This window comes from Vanessa cardui, chromosome 16, assembly GCF_905220365.1.
Source record: "Vanessa cardui chromosome 16, ilVanCard2.1, whole genome shotgun sequence".
In the NCBI taxonomy this organism is placed as follows: domain Eukaryota; kingdom Metazoa; phylum Arthropoda; class Insecta; order Lepidoptera; family Nymphalidae; genus Vanessa; species Vanessa cardui.
This window is the reverse complement of record NC_061138.1, coordinates 11379116-11406740: the sequence shown is the minus strand read 5'-3', so window position 1 is coordinate 11406740 and position 27625 is coordinate 11379116. Positions and strand designations below refer to the sequence as shown.

The window sequence follows — 27625 nt, the reverse complement described above, 5'->3', positions numbered from 1 at the left end:
ATTAGTTTGAAATTACTAAACCATAATCATACTAGATGAAAAAGGTTGGCTCGGGTGATGTAAATGAAACTAAATAATTGAGGTTTATACTTTACTATAACTTCATAGTATTTTAAAAAGGTTGTTTAATATAGCTTTCAGAACGCATCCGTAAATATCAAACATGGCCGCCCGGTGAATTGTCATGTTGTCATGACATTTCGTTGATTTAATGTCGAAATATCTCGATTATACAATTTTTTTGCGAATACATATTGTCGTCAATCATTATTTTAAACGATTTATAATTGTGGATAGGGTTTGATCGGATCTATCGTAGACCTGCATGAAATTATTAATATAGAGAAGATAATCGACAGTAATCAACACCGAATATAACCGTAACACCAAGAAATATGAACTCCTTCAATTTGACGTTGCTTCACTTGCTAAATCAACATCCTCTGTAATAGAAACGATAAAAAAGAATACCTACTGATTTTCTTGTCAGTTCTTCCGAGTTAAATATACGTTGCGAACTGGTAGTAGCCTTACATTTAATTAAATATAATATGATGATTCAAAGGAGCTTTTATAAGCGTACAAACGAAGAACATTCAAATTTCAAGTAGACTAGGAGAACCCTAACTTTTGATTCGATAATGATAAAGTGACAATTTGACAGTAGAATTGTCACCCAGGATTGAGTTAAAGTTGTGACGTCATTATTTCATAGATTAAATATCAAACACTTAAATAATTTGAACCTACAAGTTCGTAATCCTAATCGTAAGAGCCGGGATGGCTCAGTGGTTAGAACACGTGCATCTTGTGGAGGCCAGTAGCCCAGCAGTGGGAAAATTACAGGCTGTAAGTAAAAAAATATTTTACTTTTATAAGTTCGTAATACTTCTCACTCACCTTCAGGTATCGCAGCGACAGCCAAACTAACGCCAATGGTAAACATCTCCTGAATCGCCTTCCCTTGTAACCAGCCAGCTACCATTATGAAACCGATGATGCAGAACGAGTACATGGACAGTTGGGTCCCGAGGGTGTCCATGGATCGCTGCAGAGGGGTCTTCGGAGACTCTTCAGCTTGCATCATTCGGAACATGTCACCGAATTCTGAACGCTCCCCGGTGCTTACTACTATACCCTGTAGATTGATTAAGTTTTAATTGTAAAACAGCTTCATATTTTGAGCTAGCGTAACCCAGCTTCGCACGGGTGCAATACTAAGAACTAGAGCGCAATGGTAACTTTTGTCACGGTGACTGTTTCGTCACTCTTGTCAAGTCCGTGAATATGTACAGATGTAGATACAAATGTCACCCAATTGTCACGTCGTAACGTGCGCGCACCTCCATACATATTCACGGACTCGACAAGAGTGACGAAACAGTCACCGTGACAAAAGTTACCAGTGCGCTCTAGTTCTTAAACTCAATATACTACAGAAACTCATCATCAGTGTTTCTTTACTATATTGTCCATGTATTATATACAAAAGCCTTCCGCTCGAATCATTATCCATAAAAAAAACGTCATCAAAATCCTTAGCGTCATTTTAAATATCTAACCATACAAAAGGACAGACAGCGGTAAGGGTAAATATATACTATGTACTGATGATAAGTTATTCCGAAATACGTAAAGTCTTAATACCAATTTACCTTTGCATTTCCACATCTGACTAGGGTACCCATGAACGCGACATTGTCCTTATTGACTCGGCCGGCGGTCGCTTTGTTCGGCAGCACGCTCTTGATAGCCGGTTCCGTCTCCCCAGTGAAGGAGGACTCATCTATCGCGAGATCGGTAGATTCGTAAAGCCTCAAGTCAGCTGGCACCCGGTCGCCTACATTCAGATGTATTATGTCGCCTGGCACGAGGTTTCTTGCGAGGAAATGTTCAACGCTGCCTTCTCGAAGACTGAAATTTTTTATATAAATATAGAACATATCCGAGTATTTACTTATTAATGAACACGTATAAATTATAAAGCCTATTCAAATTGAAGTAGGAATAAATACGATCAAAACTTAGATTTACGTATATCGCAATCAAAATAAACTTTATTCAAGTAGGCTTTTACAAGCACTTTTGAATCGTCATTTTACAATTAAGTGAAGTTACCACCGGTTCGGAAATAAGATTATATCGAGAAGAACAGGCAAGAAAGTCAGTAGTTACTCTTTTTCAACATTTAAAAAATACAAAGTCATGTTAGTTAAATGCAATTATTTAAATTAATATATCCTGCTTGGAATCATAGGATATGTTTATAATAAATAAATATTGTACACTACTGAGAGTTTATTTATAATACATATACTAATACACTTACAACAACAACAGCCTGCAATTCCCACTGATGGGATAAAGGCCTCCTCTCCCTTTGAGGAGAAGGTTTGGAACATATTACACCACGCTGTTCCAATGCGGGTTGGTGGAATACACATGTGGCAGAATTTCTATGAAATTTGTCACATGCAGGTTTCCTCACGATGTTTCCCTTCACCGCTGAGCACGAGATGAATTGTAAAGACAAATTAAGCACATGAATCAGCGGTGCTTGCCTGGGTTTGAACCCGCAATCATCGGTTAAGATGCACGCATTCTAACCATTGGGCCATTTCTACTCTCTAATACACTTATTTCACAAAATTTCGATAAAGTCTCGTCGACGTTCAGATATTCGCAAATCCATAGTAAATATCATAAATTAATCAAGCTCTCGACCAATGGCATCGAGTCGATTTTCCGTCAAATATTGTATATATAGCTTTAAAGATTAGAATAGAATATCGATGAGTTAATTTAGGATGTCATATTAATAAACGTACAAGATTATTAACCTAGAAAGATCTCTTCAAATTAAAAAGAGATTTTTGAGAACCACGTTTCCTCACGATGTTTTCCTTCACCGCTGAGCACGAGATGAATTATAAAGAAAAATTAAGCACATGAATCAGCGGTGCTTGCCTGCGTTTGAACCCGCATTCATCGGTTAAGATGCACACGTTCTAACCATTAGGCCATCTCGACACTACTCTACTAGTACGAAATTACGTTTCAAATGGTAATGTGTAAATTGTCTTACCAGTTACACGAGGGTGGTACCAGTTTGTTCAGCTCCTCGAGCGATTTCTCCGATCGATATTCCTGTACAAAGGCGACCGTCACCACAATCATGATGGCCACAGTTATTGAGATCGCGTCGTCGAACTGTCTCATACAAATACTGACGACTGCGGAACCTGTTGACAAACACTTAATCTTTATTAAACTATAATAATATTAAAAATATCTTTAATATACATTCATTAAAATCACTCAATAGCTCGTCTCCAAGCTATAGTGGTATACGCGTATATTATAATAAATTACCTAAGAGTAAAAAGTATTTAATGTTTAAAAAAGTTTATATTCATTATGCTATGAATAAAATGAAAAAAAAAAAAATATTTGCGAAATTTCCAAAGAGTTCGTCATATTTCTACAGATCATATTGATATTCCATGGTCCATATTCCAAGGTCACAGCCATAGCTCTTAAACTATAAATTATTGATTGCCATTGATGCATATTTTCGTTTTAATTACTCCAAGCTTGGCATTTACACGCTTTGTATTTTAACTAATTGGGATTTAAGATTAGTCGAGGAACAAGTTAGATTTTCTTATCAGTTAATTTTATCAGATTAATTCCAATCACTTGTAAATATCGGCAATTACCCATTTTTATGCTTTTAATTTTAAAATATGAATTAGAAAAATTCTTATGCAGCTATTTTTAAAAGTTAATATTTCACTTTGATTATGTTATGTAACATTTAAATTCATTAAAAAAAAACGAATCGGTACGATTATTGGAGAAAGGATAGATAGTTCAAATCCAGGTGTTTACCTGTCATATGCCTTATTTTTTTATGGTACGTTCATGACTGAAGAAAATATTATTCTTCATGTAATTAACGTATGTTAACAAAAAGTTAGAACTAAGAATTAAACACAGATAGAAACATTCTCGTGATGATCATCATTGATTGGACACAATGAATTAATGACAGTCTCGTTTCTTAAACGCACACTATTACTGGTATACTGTTATAATAATAAGACAAGCGTTGTACACTTAACTACATACATAAATAGGCATTACAAAAACATCTTATCGTATTCCATTTTTAAATTTACAGACTAATTTTTTTAAGGAGTCTACTACTATTGGTTTATAAACGTAGCTTGTACTATTTTCCCCCGTGTCCCGTGTTATTTCAACCAATGGGATGTGAGCATTCATCAACCGATCAATTCACTTGTGCTGTCACAATGTACCGCACATATCCATATCCGAACAGCGTCTACAAACTAAAATTATACGAATAGCAAACGGATAGATACTAGTAACGTATTAGCTATTTTTATATTTATTTAATGTACACATAAATATTATATTATTTAATGTACACATAAATATAAATATTATATTTTTGAGTTTGAGTATTTATATTAAATATTAGCATATATTGTCACATCCCGTCATAAATACATAGGGTACCATTGAAAATCAACGTTGGGTTTTTGGAGCCCAGCTTGGAAGCCGAATGGTTCACAGGCATGCTGGAAAATTGCGAAAAAAAAAACAAAAAAAATACGGAAGGTCAACGATCAAATAGGATACATGTTGGTAAGTGACCATCACTGCCCATAGATATTACGCTGTGTAAAATTTTAATAATTTCTTACAAAACCCTCAACTTTGTGTTTGGGAAATGAGATGTTATGTCCCTTGCGCCTGTAGCTACAATGTCTCTCTTAGTTATCAAACAGAACCACAAAAATACCAACTGTTTGGTGGTATATTACGAGTGGGTATGGTACCTACCCAAGCGGGCTTGCACAAAACATTTCATACTAATATGATGTCAACAACTATAATTTGCATATCAAATAATTTATCCTAGATAAAATCAAAATGAAAACATACAGAATCACTTAGTAAATTATCAACATGCCCAACAATCAATTTCGAAAGATAACATAAGCGTTTCGGTTAAACTATTATCAAATACGTCATTTCATTAAAGGAAAAAGTAAAACATGGTGAATTAATGATTAGATTAGATATCTTTACAATTCAAGTTTCTATAACCCGAACAAAATTAAATGTCACTAAATGTTGATAGCAGTTTCCGTTCTTCAGTATTTTGTGGTCAATGAAACTTTCAGGAATCGTTTATTATTAAAAACTAGCTCTACACGCGACTTCGTGCGCATTTGATTTTAACAAAAAAAAAGTTATTATTTTAGCCTCAATTACTCCTTATTACATCATCTATCTTTCGAAACCAACAGACAAAAAGAAAGACGGACAAAAATGGTAATAAAAACGTTGTTTTGGTATATGTAACGTGAACATACATACATACGTATTTCGTAAAAAGTGATTATTTTAATATTATAAGACACAGAATTTTATTATATATAGAGTTAATGTATAATATATAGAATGTGTGCTTTGAATCTCTCCGGAAGATACCGAACAATACATTAATATTTCAGAAGAAACCAACAGTTAACATTTTATAATAATGGACAAAGGTTTATTTGGGACAACGTAATAACTATGGATATTTTCTATAAAAAATTCAAAATGACTAAATCGAATACATCGCATGGCCTAACAAAATGAAATTTTGTACAGAAAAGTAGGTCAGTACAAGAGTTTTATCAAGATCCATCTCAAAAATGGAGGGAAGTTTACATGGAAATTTGTCTTTTCTGATGTTAGAATTATGGAAATTAGTGTTTATGCTTTTGTTTAACAGTTAAAGGAAAGGAAATTACCTAAGAGGACGAAACTTAGGATGAAAAATTGCATGGAGTATCATTTATGAAAGACTGATTTAAATACTACGCAAAAGCCATATGTTATAAATTTATATTAAAAAAAAGTAAGGATTAGTAATAATGGCCATTTACGCCATGGAATATAAAAATAAACTACCTATCAATTTTGATTATGAAATCTAGAAAAAAAAAAGTTTTTACGAAAGCAGGTACGACACAAAATATTCCTAAAGTTCTTTTGTAAAGACGCAGCTTTACAATAAACGAAAAAATTTGAATTATATATTCAATGATAAAAACTCATCGCAAAATACGTAAAAAACGTTTTAAAGATCAAGTATTATAATGTAAATACGGTCTTAATTGGCTTGCATTACGTCGTACATACGTACATGCAGTCACGGCTATTACATTCAGATAAATCAAGGTCACGTTCAGATACTAAATTACCTTAATGTACACCTACGACTATTACTAGTACAAAAAGTCATACATTTCATGATTCTGTATAAAGAACAAAAATACATAAAACAAATCATTTTTAACCAACTATACACGAGAGATAATAATAAATATAAAATAAAAGAGTTGAGATGGCCCAGTGGTGAGAACGCGTGCATCTTAACCTTTGATTGCGAGTTCAAAACCAGGCAAGCATCACTATATATGTGTGCTTTATTTGTATTTATAATTCATCTCGTGCTCAGCGGTGAAGGAAAACATCGTGAGGAAACCTGCATGTGTCTAATTTCATCGAAATTCTGCCACATGTGCATTCCACCAACCCACATTGGAACAGCGTGGTGGAATATGTACCAAAACCTTTACTTAATCGAAGAAGAGGCCTTAGCCCAGCAGTGTGAAATTTTCAGGCCGTTGTTGTTTGTTGTTGAATATTCTATTAACTAGATCATCTCGGCTGTGATTTCCTATCATGGTAATTCCCCGATAACCCTATTATTACCAGAAATAACGTGTGACTATCAAATAAGATTAAGTGAAACCCGTAATTACTGCATATGTAATCGTTATGTAATTGTCGCAGGCGAATGATTACAATAGTCATTGAATGAAACGTCTAGGTACTTAACTAAACGACACCGTTAAACCAGTCAAACTCAATTACAACAGAAAATTCATGATATACTCATAGATTATTCCTAATCACCCGCGAAAAATGAGGATATTTGTAAGCAATTTCTCTTAAAACTCTCTAGGGGTAGACCTATCTAGACCAACGATACCTCATAGTGTTAAGAGTCGGTTACGTTCAACCATGTTTGAAAAAAAAGGAGTTGTGTAAAAAATAAATGGTCTACGCGTTTCATGGAAAGCCTTATTTAGTCATTTAGCTGCAACTTATATAATACATCAGGAGACATCTTGTCCACACATTGAACATGCCCTTGAGTCAGTCAATCGATATTGGAAATTACCATGTCGATGTCACGGCACATTTAAAACGCTGATATATTAAAACTATTATCTTTATAGAAATTCCATACACCATACGCATAAATTATTATTTAATAGGTGTGGAATATCAAAATAATAAACAAACATAATGTCCACAAACGATAAAGCCTACCCAAAGTTAGGATAAATAATGTTTATATAGCAACAACCATTGAAGGTGATGGATCTAGTAGCTTATAATGAAACCTCATTACTCAAATTATGTTAGGTAGTCTATACATATAATAAAATTGGAGTGTCTGTTTGTAATATTAAAATAGCACTTTCTTACTCAATGCATATGTATGTATAGACGGTACATACATATATAGCAAAATAACATTTTTTACAATTTTTGTTTGTCTGTCTGTCTGTTTGTTCCGGCTAATCTCTGGAACGGCTGGACCGATTTTGACGGGACTTTCACTGGCAGATAACTGACATAATAAGGAGTAACTTAGGCTATTTTGTTAACGTTACGTTTTGTTACGTACGTTTGCGCACAACGTCGCTGACACAGGTTGTTTAAAATAAAAACTTATCCGACATCGAAAAATTACGTGAAAAAAACCTCAATTGAAACGAATAAAAAATAACGGACTATTCTTTTTAAGTCATTTTAATAAAACTATCCATAATCCTTAAAACCGAGCCCCTGAACAACATTAGCTATTTATTGTCATTTGGAGGTAGAATCCAATAAATGGATGGCACGTGGTTTATACAGGTATAACCATACTTTATTTATTTAACAAAAGTTATATAAATAATTCAGATTAATATCTCAAATTGGATAGTCACAAAGAGCATGTACATATTAGAGCATTAATAATGGAAATGCATTATAGTAATTGACTATGCTTTTAACAAATGAATATTGTCCACAGATAAAAAACATAATAACATGAGGTGCACTGTCAATATTATAAAATCGGTAATTATAAAGGTATGGGTGAATCTTTTATGCGTAGACTACGTATGATAAATAAAACTATTTTGATGCAAACACTATTTAAAGATTTATCTATACATACAATAAAATTGGAGTGTCTGTTTGTAATATTAAAATAGCCCTTTTTTTTAATCAATGCATATGTATACAAGGTACATATACAAAAATAACATTTTTTACAATTTTTGTGTGTCTGTCCGTCTGTTAGTTCCGGCTAAACTCTGGAACGGCTGGATCGATTTTCATGGGACTTTCACTGGCAGATAACTGATATAATAAGGAGTAAATTAGGCTACAATATTTTTTTGTTAAATTCAAACGCGTACAATGTCGTGGGCACAGCTTGTACATGATATAAATGAGTAAACTTGTCACACACTTTGATTAATACAAATTTCAATAATTTCAAGACGGTTATAAAAAAATTCTAGAACTTTCTTTGCCCTCAATGGGGGTTCGAACAAAGAAGCCCTATTGAGTTCGCTGTCGACTCAATTTATTTTCTCCTTAACTTTCTTTTAAATTTCGAGACAGAAAACTCGCTACTAAAGTATTGTAAAGCAGCTATCACATCTTCACTCTTGTGAATCTTTGTGCAGTTTCGTTAGTATAAAAGAGAAGTAACCTCCCTGATTGTGGTACCCTACTCATCAACAACTAGCGACCCTCCCCGGCTTCGCACGGGTGCAATGACAAGACATAACAGTACAAACTTCTAAAATTATTAGTGTTTCTTTATTAATTGTCCATGTATTATATATAAAATATATAAAAAACCTTCATATCGAATCACTCTTTCTATTAAAAAAATCGCATCAAAATCCGTTGCGTAGTTTTAAAGATTTAAGCATACAAAGGGATATAGGGGCAGGGAAAGCGACTTTGTTTTGTAATATATAGTGATATCAATTTGTAAAGCTTCTTATAAAAAAACTAAAATATAAATAACTTTCATTCAAATCATCAAATATTTCGACCGACAAGGACAACAATTGAGTTCAATTACACGCACATTTTTATTGCTAATAATACTAATTTATATAAACAAAATTTTACTTTTTAGTTGTTCAGTCAGATTATGACACAAAAGTAAGAAAGAAGGAACAGTTAATTAAAACAACAAAAGCAAATACTACTCAAAAGCGAATGCAAATTCCCGATACATTATTACTAATGTCAAAACGTATGACATGTTTTGTATTGATAATAATCTCATTGTAAACTGACGAAGTCTGTTTGCACGTTTGACATTTATTTTAGTTCATTATACAATGTAAAAGTGCCTACCCAGCTTTAAAAATTCTTAAAATAACTACTTGTTAAAAATCTTGAAAATTAAGCAAATGAATGGGATCAAGAATCCTCATTACTTTTCTACATATCTATGGCTGAAGCTCTTCCAAATAAGACCATAACCGATATTTTACGTGCAACTATCGCCCCATCAGTCGCTGAGACGAAAATCGCCTTACACTATTAATATATAAGTTAAGTAACTCTTGACGAATTATCATTTTATGGTTGGTAACAAAAAGAGGGGTCGTTTCGCAGTTTCTGCTTTATCTATTTACTGGAAAGATTTTAGCCAGAGAAAATGATTCAGTTCCCATTATAAAACGGTCAAGCCTTGAAATTCATGGGAAGGAGTGCCAATTATAAGGGTCCGTTCATTTACATCGAAAGTTTAAAAGAAATGCATTTCCCACATTCCTAGGTATGTATTTGCACTTGACTTTTTTATTATTTCAGAGAATTGGCGGACATAAAACACATTGGCGTCGAGTAACAGTTGCTGGACCGTATCTTGACATAAAAAACTTCGCACTAAACAGGTTTCGAGGCATACCTATCTTAGATCTTAAGCTGCGTTCACAATGATGAATAATGCGTTCTGCGTTCTATTCGGCGTGAAATTAAATGCTCGAAAAAAATCTTATCACATTCGACTCATGAGTCCGATCTTTTTTGGAGACACGCCAAAGGCATTAAATCACTTTCTTTACAATGCAAAACGACAAATACTCGATCGTGACTTAAATTATTATAGTTCAATACTATCCGTTTTCCTCGTATCCCATTTACTTGAGTTTGTCATTGTGTATTTTTAAGCACTGCAAAAAGAGGTTTCATAAGACTTATACGATTCGTCTGTCTGACGCAAGACTTACTTTGGTTTGATTTCCTGCCATCAGGTGTTGAATCGTTAGTTGCTATTTATTAATGCACTCACCACTGAAAGTAGTCACTTATTAACTGAGCTGAGATGGCCCAGTGGTGAGAACGCATGAATTAGTAGAACCGATGATTGCGGTTTAAACCCAGGCAAGGACCACGATATATATGTGTTTAATTTATGTTTCTAATTCATCTCGTGCTCGACGGTGAAGGAAAACATCACGAGGAAACCTGCATGTGTCTAATTTCATCGAAATTCTGCCAAATATGCATTCCACCAATCCGCATTGGAACAACGTGGTGTTCCAAACCCTCTACTCCATTGAGTAGAGGGTTTGATTTGTATTATGAGGAGGCCTTAGCCCAGCAGTGGGTAATTTACAGGCTGTTACTGTTGCTGTTACTTATTAAATATTTATTTATTTAGGACAACCAATGTTTTAACAATATTAAACTTCTATCTTTATAGACTTGTTGCCCGTGCCTTAATTGTATCTTATGTTTTTATTTGTCCTTTTTTATTTTAGTGTGGCTGCATATTTATATTACCAGGCCGCATGTTAAGTATAAATTAAGTTTAAGGAATTGTTTTTTAATCTGCAACATGCAAAAAGTCTTAATTTTTGTAAATGTTCTATTTAAAGTCATCACATCAAGCTATAAAAAACATGACATTTAGAGAAGAAAAATAAATATTTTTTTAAAACAAATAAAGTTATTATATTATACAATAACTTTATCAACATAAAGTAGCATCATTTATAAAGTAACGACATCGTAATTAACGTAGAGAAAGCAAGTGCATGTAAATCGACGTGTAAATTGACGAATATATAAGGTCATATGGTATTACAAGTTATTACGTTTGTGCAAAGATCATACTAGCATGAGAAATAAATATTGATAATAATTTGGGATAGCGTACTCAATTCGGATGTGATCGGTTTTACGAATTTTGCCGATGCTACATCTAAGCTGTGTCGTACTATACCTATTTTTACGTTTGGTAATGTTTTGTCGCGTAAATTCCACGCAATCAAGACTTAATCTCGAGTGTTACCAGAACTACGAAAATTAACTGCACTGTAATCTACAGTTATAAATAGTTTAAGACTCAGAGCTCAGTACATTTTTCTCCTCTATTAAACAATCGGTTATCTTTCTTTAATTTAACATCTTTTGACGAGCTCTAATATTAATCTTCTTAAATTTTATAAATGTGAAAGTAACTCTGTAACATTGTCTATCTGTGCGGTTCGCGACGACTACTGGACCGAATTCGATGAAATTTGACGAAGAACTCCTCAAACGAAAATCGGGTCGATATGTAGTTGGATATTACATTAACTTATTGGGTATAAAATAAGTACCTACGCTCTATTAACAGCGTAGTATTAAGTGGGTACCTATTACAATTATTCGCAGACTTGCTTTTGTTTTACGGCGTTAACTGAAAGCCAGCTGCATAAGCTGGCTTTCAGTATCATGATTTACAGTGGTTGGAGCCAATCATATTTCCTAATTGAAGACAATTTAAAACTTCAATACCCGTTCTCTTTTACAAGACTTTTTTCTTAATTTTCGTGCAAAAAATTGGACTCAATTTTATTTCGAATTAATTGTGTACTATTACCGCCACCCCATTAACAAATGGAGTAGGCAAGTCACCCTCTGGCAACCAAGAGACAGCAAAAGAAGTAGAAGCCATTAAGTCAGGAGATGGGAAGATGACTTGAAACAGATAGAGGGACCATTCTGGATGAGAGTAGCAAGGGACCAATTGGAAGGAATTGGAGGAGGCCTATGCCAAAACGGACAACTTAGGGACTTCTTGTAACCCTATGTTAAGAAATAAAGGGCTATTATTAGTAGAATTTAATTTCACCAATTACTTTACTATCGGTATATGTGTTTTTCTGTTACACAATGTGTTATGTATGTAGTTATTTGTAGTAAACAATCTATCTTTATTTAATTAATTTTTCTTTATCCGACCTACATTGTAATCTGTATTGAGTGAATGAGTCATTGCTCAAGTGTTATGTATATATAAATTAATGAATCGACTTTATTTTATCATCAAATCAAAGGACGGGTAGTAAATAAAATGGCAAAAATTAGAATTTTATTTTTTCGTAAAATATGAATATTTCCATTTTGTACATGTAGCTACTTCGGTGGCAATTGATGTGATTTTTCATTTGTTCTTGACGACTTACTAATATAATTATTTATATTTAATTACATACCATATGATTGGTAATTTTGGTCCTATTGATAGAAGTAGATAAGTAGTAGATAATCTTCTTTAAAATCATGTCTTAATTCAGCATAACGATTTTCAATAAAAATCATTATATTTAAACTAGTTAAGCAAAAGTAATTGCTTAGAAATATAAGCAATTCCTCGCGATCTTAAAATTACATATATACCTACCGAGCAATAACAGGATGAGTGGGTTCTGAAACTGCTCGATGTACTTCTTCCATAGTGGTTCCTGTTCCTTCACTTGGAACTCGTTGGGCCCGACGAAATTCATCCGATCGTTCGCTTCCCTCCATGATAAGCCACGTCGCACATCCACTTGCAGACGCTCAGCCACCTGAGAAAGAATACAATTATATATTAAAACGAGACTGTGAATTCAAATAAAGCAATCGCTGCGGATGCTGACGTAAACGAAATAATATTAACGTCTTATAACACTAACAGAAATCGAGATTTGCTAACGTAATTTGTTGGAAATATTTGAATAGAATAAAGAACCGCTATAATCGATTCCAATAGACATCCAAGAAATCCAAAAAGTTCCTGTAGTAATGGTAAGGACCAGTCCCCCTATAACCTATTCCAAACACGAGTGGACAAAAGGCCTAATTTTGACATTATTTTGAGGCAACATCATTGGTCAAGAACTTTAATAAAATCTATGATATATACCTATTATGGATTTGTGAAAAGTTTGCCTTTTGAACTTTCACGAAACTGTTATAGGAATTTCTGAATTAAAAGTGGATATAAGTAGTTTAGTGGAATATTTAAGAACTTAAAGATGTTGTTTATTTTTATTGCTTCTTCAATTGAAATAGACTAAATAGACATGGTATAAAACAAATCCCAAAGCTCACGCATTGGCGTTGTAAGTCATGATGCTGCAGTGCCCGTGATAATATTAAATATAATTTGAGAGTTGGGGATCAGTTATAATCAATAGGCCCATTCACCATAAAAGGTATATTAAACCCTAATAAATTTAAATCAATTGGCTTAGTTACTCCAACATCGATGACAAAGAAAAACATATATATATTTTTTAATCTATTTATACCGCGATCGATACACCCAAGGCTTTTCGACAGTTCCTCGTTAAGCGATTAAGCTAACAATATGACGTGGTGCAGTTTCATCTACTTTACGACTAGATAACATCGGAGATAGCTATCAATCGAGTGCATTTTGTAATATAACCAGCATTTAGACACGATAAAAATACAATTATCTAAAATATTTTGGGTCAATACAAATTTGCGATATCAAATATCAATCTGTCATGTTAGTATTAAAATACTTTTTAGACAACATTATTGTCACCTACACACACACACACACACACACACACACACACACACAAATATTTATAGGAAAAAATTGCTGTCGACAAAATCTAATATACAACAACAAAATACGTATCTCGTCTGCGAAAATAGTTAAAATGTGAAAACTTTCAAGTGAATTGCAAACAGTTGCAAGCATAGAAATTGTCAACTATTTACAATGAAAACGAAACACAACGAGTAAAATATATATATTTTCCTTTACTTTATTAGAGGTTAAGTACAACCTTGACATGGTATGAGAACTTGGCTAGTTATTTTGTTGTGCACTAAAGCACATCTAGAAAAGTCTAAAGAAGTCTAACTCAGAACCAAATATAGTTGTTCTAAGAATATTGTTAAAATAAGTTTAACTGTTATAATTTCATTTTGCAACAATTATATACAAATATAAATAAATGTCAAATCCAATGATGTTGTAGTAAACAGATATGTTATTAACGCGCAAAAAGTGACGACTAGAAAACGTCCTAATTGGGACGTTTGCCTTTAGTTGTTTTACGTAGTAATACGTTATAATACATCATAATTACGTAGCGTAATTAAAACATCTAGTTATGCCTTTTACTTATTGTTTTTATCAAGCTATCCTTTTTACTTGTAACGAAATGTAAAAATAAACTAAAATAAACGGTCCCCGACGCGGCACACTTTTTTCTGTTGTTTAGTATGGATATAACATCTCTGTTTATTAGAATGTCATTGATCAAATCTCTATGAATTTACAATTAATAGAATTTATATTATTTTCAAAAATACTATTGTTTGGCAATCTTGAACGAGACATGATATATCTCGACCGATTAAAAAAGGGCGTGTTTTCCTCTCAACCAGTTGAGTGAAATTGGTTTTAAATACATTTGCAAGAATTGATCTACACGTAGCAACAGGTGAAGTTAAATAAAGGCACGTTAAAAACACGTAGAATGTTCCAAGGCGTCGTATTAAGGACATCACTGACAAGAGTTTCGCTTCTCGTACATTATTTTACTGCACTAACATTCCAATATACAAAAATAATTATTGGAAAATTATATGATGATTCAACTACAGCATATTTATCGATTTGTACTTAAAAATATAGCCTAAACAGACGTGAAATTAATGATCTTTGTTTTGCAATAATGTCTATGGCATTATGGGCACTATTTTTTATAGAATAATTGCCAAATGACCAGGAGACTCATCTGATGGAAAAAGACTATCACCTGCCAAGAAAATCTGCAACATTGAGGGGTTTGTAGGTGCATTTCAGCCTTAGAGAAATAAGTATGTTAAGGAAAGGCTACAAGATTTGTGAAATATGGAACTATTCACCTCTTACATCTTCAAAATCTTCGAAACCAAAATTCCCTCCCCCTAAAAATAAACCTCGATTTAAATGATTTGGAGAAAACTAACGCGTCACTAACGTATTGAATTCTTAGAATATACTATTTATGTTTTGAATTGATTTTTTGCTTTATTTGTTGGTTTCCAAACAGCATACGTGTGGTGGATTTAATACTCGATGGTATTTATAGATACGCTTAAGAACATCTCGTCTATTCTTATGGTCTATTCTCGTCTAACCCATGGGTTGAAATGGGGTGGCTATGTGATAGTCATACGGAACACATTTTTAAATATTATGACGTTATATCATTACCGTAATACTGAAGGATTACGGTAATAATAAAGCGTCACATAATAATATGTATATAAATATGAGCAACTATTGACTTCCTGGGTAATTTTTCTAACCAGTAGTAACTTTACATAAAATAAATGTAAAATGACGAGTGCTTGTAAGAAATTTGAATATTTTTTATTAACTATAAATACAGTTTAGATAATTAGACATCGTTAAAATGAGAAACATTACGCGCAATTAAAATGACTTTAAGACCGATTAAAAGATAAGCATTTTTTTATATATATAACAATTCAATTATTTAAAATTAAATTCATACCTAGTACCAAATAAAACATACGTATTGTTGTACATTACTGGACAAAAACTTGGACAAGGGTACTTAGATACCTAAATTTTAACAATCTTTACATTACATAGAAAGTCGCTTACCGTTTTCTGTTTCTATGAATGGTTAGATTACTCAACGGATTTTTAATAGATATATAGACTCAAGAGAAAGGTTTATATCTAAAACTAGTTAGTTTTTGCCCAGCCGTGCCCGCGACCTTGTATGCATTTGAATTTAACAAAAAAAATATTATTGTAGCCTAGTCTGCCAGTGAAAGTCAAAATCGGTCCAGTCGTTCCAGAGGTTAGCCGAAACAAACAGACAGACAGACAAAAATCTGAACCGTGTATAAATCCATACACATTGAGTAAAAAAGGGTTATTTTAATATTACAAACAGACACTCCAATTTTATTATATGTATAGATATATATAGATTAGAGGTTTTGAAGTGATGTCTTGTATAAAATCATTTTCGTGCGCTTAAATTACAAACGCTGGCTAAACCCTACGAGATCGATCAAAAAATGTACTACACTATTATACATATTAAAAAACTCTTCAATAAAGGTCCGTAGTAATATATGTATATCTCTTAGGAATAACCCACTAATAATAATGATTTTTTATCGTTTACTTTTTACGAAAAATAAGGAATTATTTTCGAATCAATTTTAAGCAAAACAGTAAATTAAGAACCTTACATATGTATATTTCTCATTTTATATACATACATTGTATAATAACAAAAAAAGCTGTGAATGTATAAGACAAGCTGTTGTATATTTTTTATTAGTATTGCACCCGTGCAAAGCTGGGGCGGATGGTCACATTTAAATTAAAAACTACCAACTATTAATGGTACAAGTTGCAGGTGTTTCTCGGCAGAATCTACATTCCGAACTGGTATTAAAAAAAATAACCTTTTAAAAATGACGATTCAAATGTGCTTGTAAGAACCTACTCGACTAAAATATAACCTATTCAAATAGAAGTAGCAAAAAAGGTTAACAAAGCTTAAATTTACGCATTTTATGCGATTTGTTAATAACTCTGCTATATTTTTTTTATGGTATAGGTTTGCGGACGAGCATATGGGCCACCTGATGGTAAGTGGTGACCATCACCCATAGACAATGAAGCTGTAAGAAATATTAACTATTCCTTAAATCGTCAATGTGCCACCAACCTTGGGAACTAAGATGTTATGTCCCTTGTGCCTGTTGTTACACTGGCTAATTCACTCTTTAAACGGGAACACAACAATACTGAGTACTGTTATTTGGTTATATTGAAGAATTTATGATTAATATATCTTTATTTATAATACAACACTATTGCACTTAACCATTTATATTTTACTTCAAACATTCCGATAACACTTCGTCGACGCTGAAAACGCAAATCAATAGTAAAAATAAAAGGTTTATCAAGCTTTCGACCAATTATATCGCGTCAATTTGCTGTCAATCTTTTATTTGGCTTTATTTTGTTATGGAAAATAATATATACATATATTAATTTTTGTATAAAATTAATACTAGGTATCAGTAAAAAGGTAACTAGAAGTAATCTGACGTAAATAACATCGTTGAACCTAATACGTTTTTATAAGCAATTTGAATTTCACGGTGTAATCGACTTCGATGGTAAATTTTATGAGAAACCGTCCGCCATTTAAGTAATAGGTTTACAATCTCTGCACCGCTGTGATTAAAGAAGGTGAACCAAACTAGTATAATAATTAAATATAATATCGTAGATAGTAAAAGTATGGGATGGGGTTTTACTTGGTGGTAGGGCTTTGTGCAAGCCCGCCTGGGTAGGTACCACCCACTCATCAGATATTCTACCGCTAAATAACAGTACACAGTATTGTTGTGTTCCGGTTTGAAGGGTTGAATGAGCCAGTGTAATTACAGGCACAAGGGACATAGCATCTTAGTTACCAAGGTTGGTGGCGCATTCACGATGTAAGGAATAATTAATATTTCTTACAGCGTCATTGTCTATGGGTGAGTGAGCTATTCCATATTAATTATAATAATAGGAAGTGTGTAATGCGCGAAATGGAGGGCATGAGAAGTTATAAGAGCCAGAGTAATTGTGATTTTTTTGTGATATAGATAGGTGGCCGATTTATAGCCCACCAATATGGAAAGCAGACACTAAAAATACAAAAAAGCGTTACACTTGCTTATATTTTACCACCGATTCGGACACAAACAACACGAATCTGAGAAATGGCGAATCTACGGTATTTATTTTATATCACATTTATAAATAATATTTTCGTGGAGTAAATTTTTTCGTTATTTGGAACAGCCTGGAGCCGATAATCTCATTCCTAAGTTGTCGACTAAGAAATTATAAGTTTTGTAATATCATTCAGCACGCAAACTCTTCAACGATTCTTTTAAATTTTATGAAGCGACACAGCCTTGGCACCAATTTCATTTTTATCATTTAATTTATTTATTAAGAAAGATTACTCTTAATTATAAATTAAATAAAAATGTCTTATAGTATTATCTAGCGGAGTTCCGTTAATACATAACACGAAGATGTATCTGTTCGCTTAAGAAGGCGCGCGTCTCCACGTTAAATGATCAGTGTGCATTAGTATGAGTGATGGTCGTAATTACAAGATGTCTTAGTGTGCGTGAGACTAATGTAAGAATAAGGACAGCAAAAAAAAATACAAATTAGATTATATTTGTTAGTGCACGGTGATCATTTAACGTGGCGGCGTGCGCCTTCGCAAGCGTACAGATCTATACGTGAAAGTACTTCTGATTTAATGAGATCTCGACGTCAGAGCGTCTATTGTTTAAAGAGGTCTTGTTTGCGATCTGAATACTACATTTAGACAGATTTTAATTATTTAGTATCTCATTTTAATCTTTTATTTTCAATCCAAGTCATAATAATGAGACGTTTTATTATTGTAACGGAAGCCAAACGGTATCGTGTTGTTTTTGTTAAGTGGAATATTTTTATGAGAGACTCTTTCAATACAAATACATATTGTATACAGTCATCAGTTAAAGGTTCAAAGGATCTGAGTTCTTTTACAGAATCGTGAATTCGCAATTCGGATTTTACGTTTAGTTAAGTTGTAAAACGACGATTCAAAAGAACCTGTTAATGCCTATTTTAATTAAGACGTTTATTCAACGTCACCCAGAGAATTGTTTTTAAGAGCTTCTTCTTTTTTTACAAGCTTTTTTTAACTTGCGATTTAATTATTACTTAATTAATCAAATCTTCTTAAACATTTTATCTGTGGATTAAGTAAATCGTTTGTATTATTTTAATAGCTTTAATTTTTACAGGCTCAATATTTTTTTAAGATCATTTAGGTTACAAGGTATCAATATGTATTTACACGTAGAAAATATAAATGAAAATTACGAAATTAAATATTATATCATAAATGAAAAGTTTTTCAAATAATTGACTGATTTAAAACATACATAATATTATGTATAATTGTTAAAATAAATTAGTTAGTTTCGTCTGAATAATCTGACATGCGCGGGATGCATCGATTTTCAGGAGTCTTTAGAGATGTTTCAATTAGCACTGCAGTTTGTATCAGAACGTTTATGTTCTACTACATCTATTGTTGTAAATTGAATGAAACGATCGACTCCTGGCTATTTCTAAATTGTTTAAATAATATATGAGACAAACAAAACAAAAAAACATAAACCCGCTGAGTTTCTTTCGCCGGTTCTTCTCAGGGTATTTTCTTTTCCGAACCGGTGGTAGTGTTTCAATTGACCATCAATAAGAAAGTGTAATGCTTCTATATTGAATAAAGTCATTTGAGTTTGAGTTTGATATTGGTAAGGTTGTTGTTTTATACACCGACTAGATCGAATACGATAGTATTAATTACTAGATCTTAAAAAAGGAAGCCTAAACATAGTTTCCAACTAAAAACAATGACGAGCTTGCATTGAATGTTTCATTCTCATTCCCAATTGGAAATTATTTCTTCATCATCTTGGAGATCAATTTAAAAAAATCCTTTCTTTTTGCTGTTATCTATAAGGTTTTTTGTGCAAAACTGAATACAGTTAAACACATCAAAATGTGTGTATGTTAGTCGGGATTTAAATTTTTTTCTTAAATACATGTGTTGACATATCACCCCACGTAGTATTATTACATGGTCCGGTAATAACACTTTTGGCTCTTTCAGAAATACTTATATGCTGTTGACCATTGATCGAAACTAAATCAACGTGTAAAATTTAATGTAAATAAAATAAAAAATATACTATTTTAATTTTTAATATTTGTTCTAAACAAAGTAATAAACAACATTGCAAGTTAAACACTTGTGTTACAAAAGTAACAATTACTTAGGCTGTTTACACACGGCACTCCATAAGCCAGGGCTCAACCGCAATGGCGGTTTGAGGCTTTTGTATTAGCTTTTGAATACGTGCGCTCGCTGCCGTGAACTTTTCTAAGATAGATTATACTACTAGTTGTTACCCGCGGCTTCGGTCGCTTTTTAGGGTGTTGGTTGTTATGTGTCAGGCAAAAAAGTATCCAATGTTCAAGTTTACAACAACAGCCTGTAAATTCCCACTGCTGGGCTAAAGGCCTCCTCTCCTTTTGAGGAGAATGTTTGGAACATATTCCACCACGTTGTTCCAATGCGGGTTGGTGGTACACATGTGGCAGAATTTCTATGAAATTTGTCACGTGAATGTTTCCTCACGATGTTTTCCTTCACCGCTGAGCACGAGATGAATTATAAAGACAAATTAAGCACATGAATCAGCGGTGCTTGCTTGGGTTTGAACCCGTAATCATCGGTTAAGATGCACGCGTTCTAATATATGCAAATCACGTATATCCATCGCGGTTGAAAGAACACAGCAACACACTTTAGCACCTAGCTATAGATATTATTAGATTCGATATTTTTTACAGAGATCTGTTTCTCCACGTAATTGAATGCCAGCCAGAATCATGATCTTACATACGGTTATACATTTGTATGTATGTGTATATATAAAATATAAATATAAATAAATATGAGACAACATCACATATATTACTCTGATTCCAAATAAGTAGCTGAAGCACTTGTGTTATGAAAATCAGAAGTAACGACGGTACCACAAACACCCAGACCCAAGACAACACAAAAAACTAATCTACGTCGACTCGGCCGGGAATCGAACCCGGGACCTCAGAGTGGCGTACCCATGAAAACCGATGTACACACCACTCGACCATGGAGGTCGTCATAATCACAATGAATATAGCAGAACAAGACGGCTTGACATCGATTAACAGTACATAAATAATGACCTCAATTGAAAGAGGTTTTCGACCGCTAGATTATTTGAACTTGACAATCACATGAGGAATTTCTTTAAAACCGTTTCTCATTCTCACGAATCTATCTTAGTCGAACTGCTAAATCGAATCAATTTAACCGCCTGAAAAACCATTTCATCAAATTAAATAAAATATGATTATTTTTTATCAAATTTTTTTTTTTCGTTTAATTAGTGTAAATATAATATTTTGCGATCTGTGAAACGAAATCCATACCGTTTTTGAGTGTCCTGGACATTTTGTAAAGAATCCTGAATATTCTAATACTTATTTATTATCCGTTTGGGGCTGGCGTTTCTTATAACATTGCAATCCTATTTAGTTTAACGGATATTTACAGCCGACCACCTGCCTGACCACAATCCGCCGTGAGAATGCTTTATGGGCCGCCCGACCAGTGAGTTCGTGGCCGTATTCTGTACGGAATCACACTTGTTTTTTTTTTTTTTTTTATAATACGCATTGTAATTAATGTTTTGAAACAAATGCCTATCGGCTTGCATGGTTATTGAAATGGAATGTATACTTATTGCAGAATAGTAATACAATAACACTGATACTAATACATTGGACTTAAGACAAGGTCACGTTCAATGATCTTATTTTTTACGACAGAATATATTAAGACGTCGCTTCAAATTTTATTTTAAAATATTAATTACGAAAAAAAAAGATACAGTCATAAAATTTGTTACTGTATAAGATTTTAATACGAACGCATTTTATTACAAATAAATATAACAAAACAGCACCAAAATCATGACCTTCCCGATAGTTCTTTAAGCTGGTTCAGATTCGAGATCACATAGTGAAATTTGTATATTTCGGATGAAAGTGTACCATTTGTGTTAAAGTTAGACTGAAAGTTAGTTGTGTTAGAGTTAACTATACACGTAAGTAAAATAATGAAATATGTGTTTTAAACCCTACTAATTTCCAGACTCGATACTCGATGTTTACTGAGAATTTCTTCACAGAAAACTCAACTATTTACTATCCCAACCGGGGGTGTGAACCCAGCCTATTTGTATAGGCAAACGAGATAATAAATTTGACAAATATGCAACGTAATGCCAATATAAACACGTACGTATCAACATATGTACGAAACCGGTATGTGTATTATAGTTGTAAATATTAGCAGTAGATTTTTTTAAATACTTATATGCGAAAACAGGTTTTGATTTATCAAAAAATGTCAAGTATGCAAAATATATGATATTAATTGAATAAAACAAATACATAAATATCGCACAGTATTGCTTATTGATATAATATTTTAAGCTGTATTTTATCGTGTAAATAATAGCACTATGACTTGTATTGTACCAACAGTATTGTATGTTATGTAGTGAACAAAAGCTTCTTGTGAAATCCCGCACGTTTCATAGGACTGCAGGATATACGTAAATGTACGTACATATCCCCACAACGTAGCATCGTAGAGGATTAATATCAAATTAGTTTTCTTAATGAAAATAGGCCGAAAGCTAATGAAATATAGGATTTCAGTCGAATTTACAAGCTGAAAAGATTAATGGTCTCAAACGCCCGCGTAAATAAATAATGTAATTGTCAACATCAAAAGTAATGTATTTATATGTTTTTTTTTTTTTAATGTTTATTTAAAAAGATTTGTCGAACACGATTTTGTCGCAACATTGGACCTTTTATTAAACTACTAAACAAAATAAATTACGCACATCTATACACATTTGAATGTCTGTTTGTAATATTAAAATAACCCTTTTTACTCAATGCATATGTATGTATACACGGTACATATACCAAAATTACCATTTTTTACAATTTTTATCTGTCTGTCTGTCTATTTGTTCCGGCTAATCTCTGGAACGGCTGGACCGATTTTGACGGGATTTTCACTGGCAGATTACTCATATAATAGGGTACTCCCAACTTAGGCTACAATTTATTTTTTTGTTAAATTGAAACGCGTATAAGGTCGCGGTTACACAGTGCACAGCTAGTTAGATAGTTAACATAAGACGACGTTCACAGTTATAACTGTGAACGTCGTCTTATGTTAATCTCAACAATGTTATACGAAAATTTACATATTTCAAAAAAAGAATATTTTTAAAGACGGTTGCAACCGCAAATATTCCATATCCTTTTTTATGGTTCTATTTTCTGACGTCTTAATTCCGGATAATTTCCAACATAAAATGCAATGTTAGCAAGTTAATGAAATGGATTAAGTCCAGATCGAAGTATAAGAGCTAAATTAGCTTCGAAATAAAGTAGTCATCAAATCGCAGACACAAATTGATACATATAAAAAAGTAAATGATTACTTACCGCCTCCCAGCTTAGGATGGAACTTTCAACGGCACTGATCCACATATCGCCGGCGCCCGCGCTCACGTCCCCCGCGCCGCGCCGCCCGGCTTCTTCCGTATTCGAATGCTGAAACAAACAAAAAAAACGTATACACCCATGCTACATCGAATTACACTTAAAATCAGTTACCCAGTGCGTCAGTACACATTCACAGATCACACCAAAATAAGTATTATTATTAGCCACAAGGTTATTTTATATGGAGCATAAGATTCAGTTAAACGAAATGTGAGGGAAATGTTAATATTATTTGTTTATCCATATTAATATTATAAATGTTAAACTAACTCTGTCTGTCTCTCCGTCTGTCGCTGATTTACGACAAAACCGCTAAACCGATTTTCATGAAATTTGATATGAAGCAAGCAATGCCTGAGAGTCGAGATGGCCCAGTGATTAGAACGCGTGCATTTTAACCGATGATTGCTGTTTCAACCCAGGCAAGCACCGCTGTTTCATGTGCTTAATTTGTCTTTATAATTCATCTCGTTCTCAACAGTGTAGGAAAACATCGTCAGAAAACCTTCATGTGACAAATTTCATAGAAATTCTGCCACATGTGTATTCCACCAACCTGCATTAGAACAGCGTGGTGGAATATGTTCCAAACCTTCTCCTCAAAGGGAGAGGAAGCCTTTAGCCCAGCAGTGGGAATTTACAGACTGTTGTTGTTGAAGCAATGCCTAACATATAACAACAAACACCTTAAAATGCGAGCCAAGCCACAGGCGACTACTAGTTATTTAAATATCTCATAAACTATTCTAACCACACTTTATTACAGTACAGTACAGTACAGTACAGTACACAAATATTTAGGAAATGTACATTCAAGAACAGTATATTTATGTATGTGTTCCTAATTCGCGAGAAATCAAGGTCACATAAAAATGAATTGCCTCCTTGTTGTACACACACAAGGTGCCTCGACAAGTTGATTATTTTTAAAATGTGTTTTATAACATGAGATGAACCAATGTAAAATATTATTACCTATGAAACAAGTCATTTGTAATCAAGTACTCTATTGTTTCAGATATCAATACAATATTTAAAAATTATAAATAAGAATTGAATATGTGTTTAAGTTCAAATATATATGACATTGAAATTACATGTGCATTGTATTTTAAAAATAACAGCATACTTTGCCAAATTGTGTAGACTTTTTAGCCCATCTTTATAAAATAAATATAGATTTATGTTATCCATTAAATCATACACATGTTAAATTGTCACATTGGTAATAAAACTCTTGCAAGTTAAGTTTAAGCCCATTTTTTCTAGGAATACACTCTGGCGACTCAAATTAAATATATTTTATTTACTTTATATTACAGAATTGATCATTATCAAATACAAATGTATGTGTATAGTTTTTATGGAATATTATAAATATATCAATTCATGAATTATAAAGTAAACAATATTTTGAGAAATTATGTTTGTTACCAATATTTTTATATTGTTAATAGATAATAAAAGAAGAAAAATCTTATATTGTTTTTACAAAATTAACAATATTTGAAATTATTATAATAATAAAATACTGTCAAGTACTTTGAAACAATTATAATATAAACGAGGATACTAACAGATCTAAATATATGTGTCCCATTTACACCTATGAAGTGTCCTAAATTAAGAACAGAAACGAAATAATTAGCTGACTAATACAACTATTTCAATAACAGAAGGTTCATTAGAGCCATTCGATGTTAATTGTGATATAATATGAGTTATACATGTGTACTTATTTACTTTTTTTTATTTTTTCACTCTAAAATGTAAGCAGTTATTAAAAATAAATCATATAAGATTTTTTTATCTTGATTAATCTTGAATAAATTAATGTAATTTTATAAATAAAAACAGTCAAGAATATCATTAAGCAAAATTTTTCAGATCCAAATAAATGTATTGTTTTTTGTTTATCATTTGTCATCATAATCATAAGCAAAGTAAAATATACTCCCAAAAAAACCACTGATATTATTTCACCGATTCCTGTAAAGTCTAAAGTATTTCTATCTCTATAGGTGGAATAAATTAATAATTATTGAATATAGAATAAAGAAAATATTAGAAAATTCATTTTAATAATTTATTAATCATGCTAATTCATGTTTTTTTTTAATTTAAAAAAGTCAGATAACAAAGGAGGTTTTTGTCAAGTGGAAGTATTCATTATAATAATTAAAAAAACTGAATATTTGATACAAAATAATCTGAAACAGATTTTAAGAAAATTCATTGAATATTGTTTGATTTATCTGGAGGTTTATATGGAAATACCACCACCATTTTATTATCTACTGATTAATAAAATAATAATTTGAAAGTATAAACTTGCCTTTCTTGTATAAATTGTATTATTCATAGCAATTGTCGTTAAAGTAACTCACGTGCAGTGAAAGTGAATAGAACGATGGCACGAAAAATGTTAAAACAGGCATCGAAAAAAAATCGTATTCTCTATGCAGTATGTAACAATGTACTATGTAAATTTTAGTGCACTAAGTTGATAGAAAAATCTAGGTCGGTAAAACCGTAGTAGACGACGTTAAGCCGCAATTATATTCAACATACGGCCGGTGAATTAAAGTTCATTTATAAAACATTGTATTGTTACTATATACCATTGAATTACAGCGTCTTCGAATATGCCAGCAGTGACTAATACTAAGCATTAATGAATCAATAACATCTGGATGGTACACAAACAAAATCAATAATTTTAACAACTAAATATCACTAACCAGGCTGGCGGTATCCTGACTATCTAGTGAATACTTGTCAGTTTCTTTAGTTTGGTGGTCAGAGAAATTCTCATATTTACGCGTGGGACTGCTTTTCATCTTTCACAAAATGCCTTGGAGCTTTAAGCGTCGAAAGACATTGTCTCACTTAAAAAGACAACACAAAGCTCGTACGATCGCGAAGACACTAATGACAATTTGACAAGCATGAAACAACTACAAAACGTGAAATGACGTATCCATATGACAACGAAAGAAAGAGAAATGTCAAAACGTTCGGTTATATACACTGGTATATTGTAGCCTTTAATCTTAAACCTGGAAGATGCATCATGCAGTAGCGCATTTGATCTCTCTTTTATAGTAATAATTAACAGGAGCTTAAATTTTTTTTTTTATGTTATTAAATGTAATAAATAATAAAATATTTTTTCAAATATATTACCAGCTAAAAGAAAGAACACTTTTTGTTTTTGTAATGGTAGTTCATAGTTGGTACAAAAACAAGACCGAACAACTTACAACACTTCGTTTTGATTGAGCCTATGATTAGATATGGCTTTGATTTGAGACTTAAGTCTTAACTCTTAAGTGCTTTTGAGGTTATTATTTGTTATTGTCGTACAATAATATTCATCAAAATAATTTAACTTTCCTTTTTCCTTATAGACTTTACTAATCTCCGACCACAAGATTGTATACCTTTATAGTGTAATTTATTAATATGTATTTTATCAAACCGACTAATCCTTCAAAAAATAATAAAAAGTAACTTACTTTTGTAGTCCTTGTATCCGTATCCCATAATTGAAGTTTTGTGTATTCAGTCCCATCGTTTTTATTACGACGAAACATCTGCGTGCATTAGTATACGTATGCTTTACAACGAAACTGACAGTCAATTGTTTATCACCATTTTCTGTAATAGTCCACGTATATGTGTCACGGCTTTTGTGCGACACGAATTAACATAAACTTCTTTTAACTGACTAGGTAAGTCAGTTTAATACCGTTTCAGTATCTTAAAATGGCTAAGTACAATATTTACATGTTCTTTAAAGTAGGTATCATGACTGAAACGTGTTATTCTTTATCGAGACATGCCGATACTCTTATCTTCGTCACGAATTACGCAATAAAC

The 27625-nt window shown here is 32.5% G+C and overlaps 1 protein-coding gene across 3 annotated transcripts in view; it reads right to left on the bottom strand.

Annotated features, from left to right (window-relative positions):
- LOC124536538 (calcium-transporting ATPase type 2C member 1) overlaps positions 1–27604 on the bottom strand; it is a 44090-nt gene extending 16486 nt beyond the window's left edge. Inside the window, exons 1-6 of one of the 3 annotated variants that reach the window (XM_047113105.1) lie at positions 27262–27604; positions 23684–23791; positions 12857–13022; positions 3086–3242; positions 1656–1914; positions 901–1138 (exon numbers count right to left, since the gene is read on the bottom strand). In XM_047113105.1, coding sequence (XP_046969061.1) covers positions 901–1138; positions 1656–1914; positions 3086–3242; positions 12857–13022; positions 23684–23791; positions 27262–27339 — 1006 coding nt within the window. In that variant the 5' untranslated portion in view covers positions 27340–27604. The other 2 variants (XM_047113104.1, XM_047113106.1) reach the window with 2 other exon arrangements.
- Between the last annotated feature and the right edge of the window lie 21 nt (positions 27605–27625).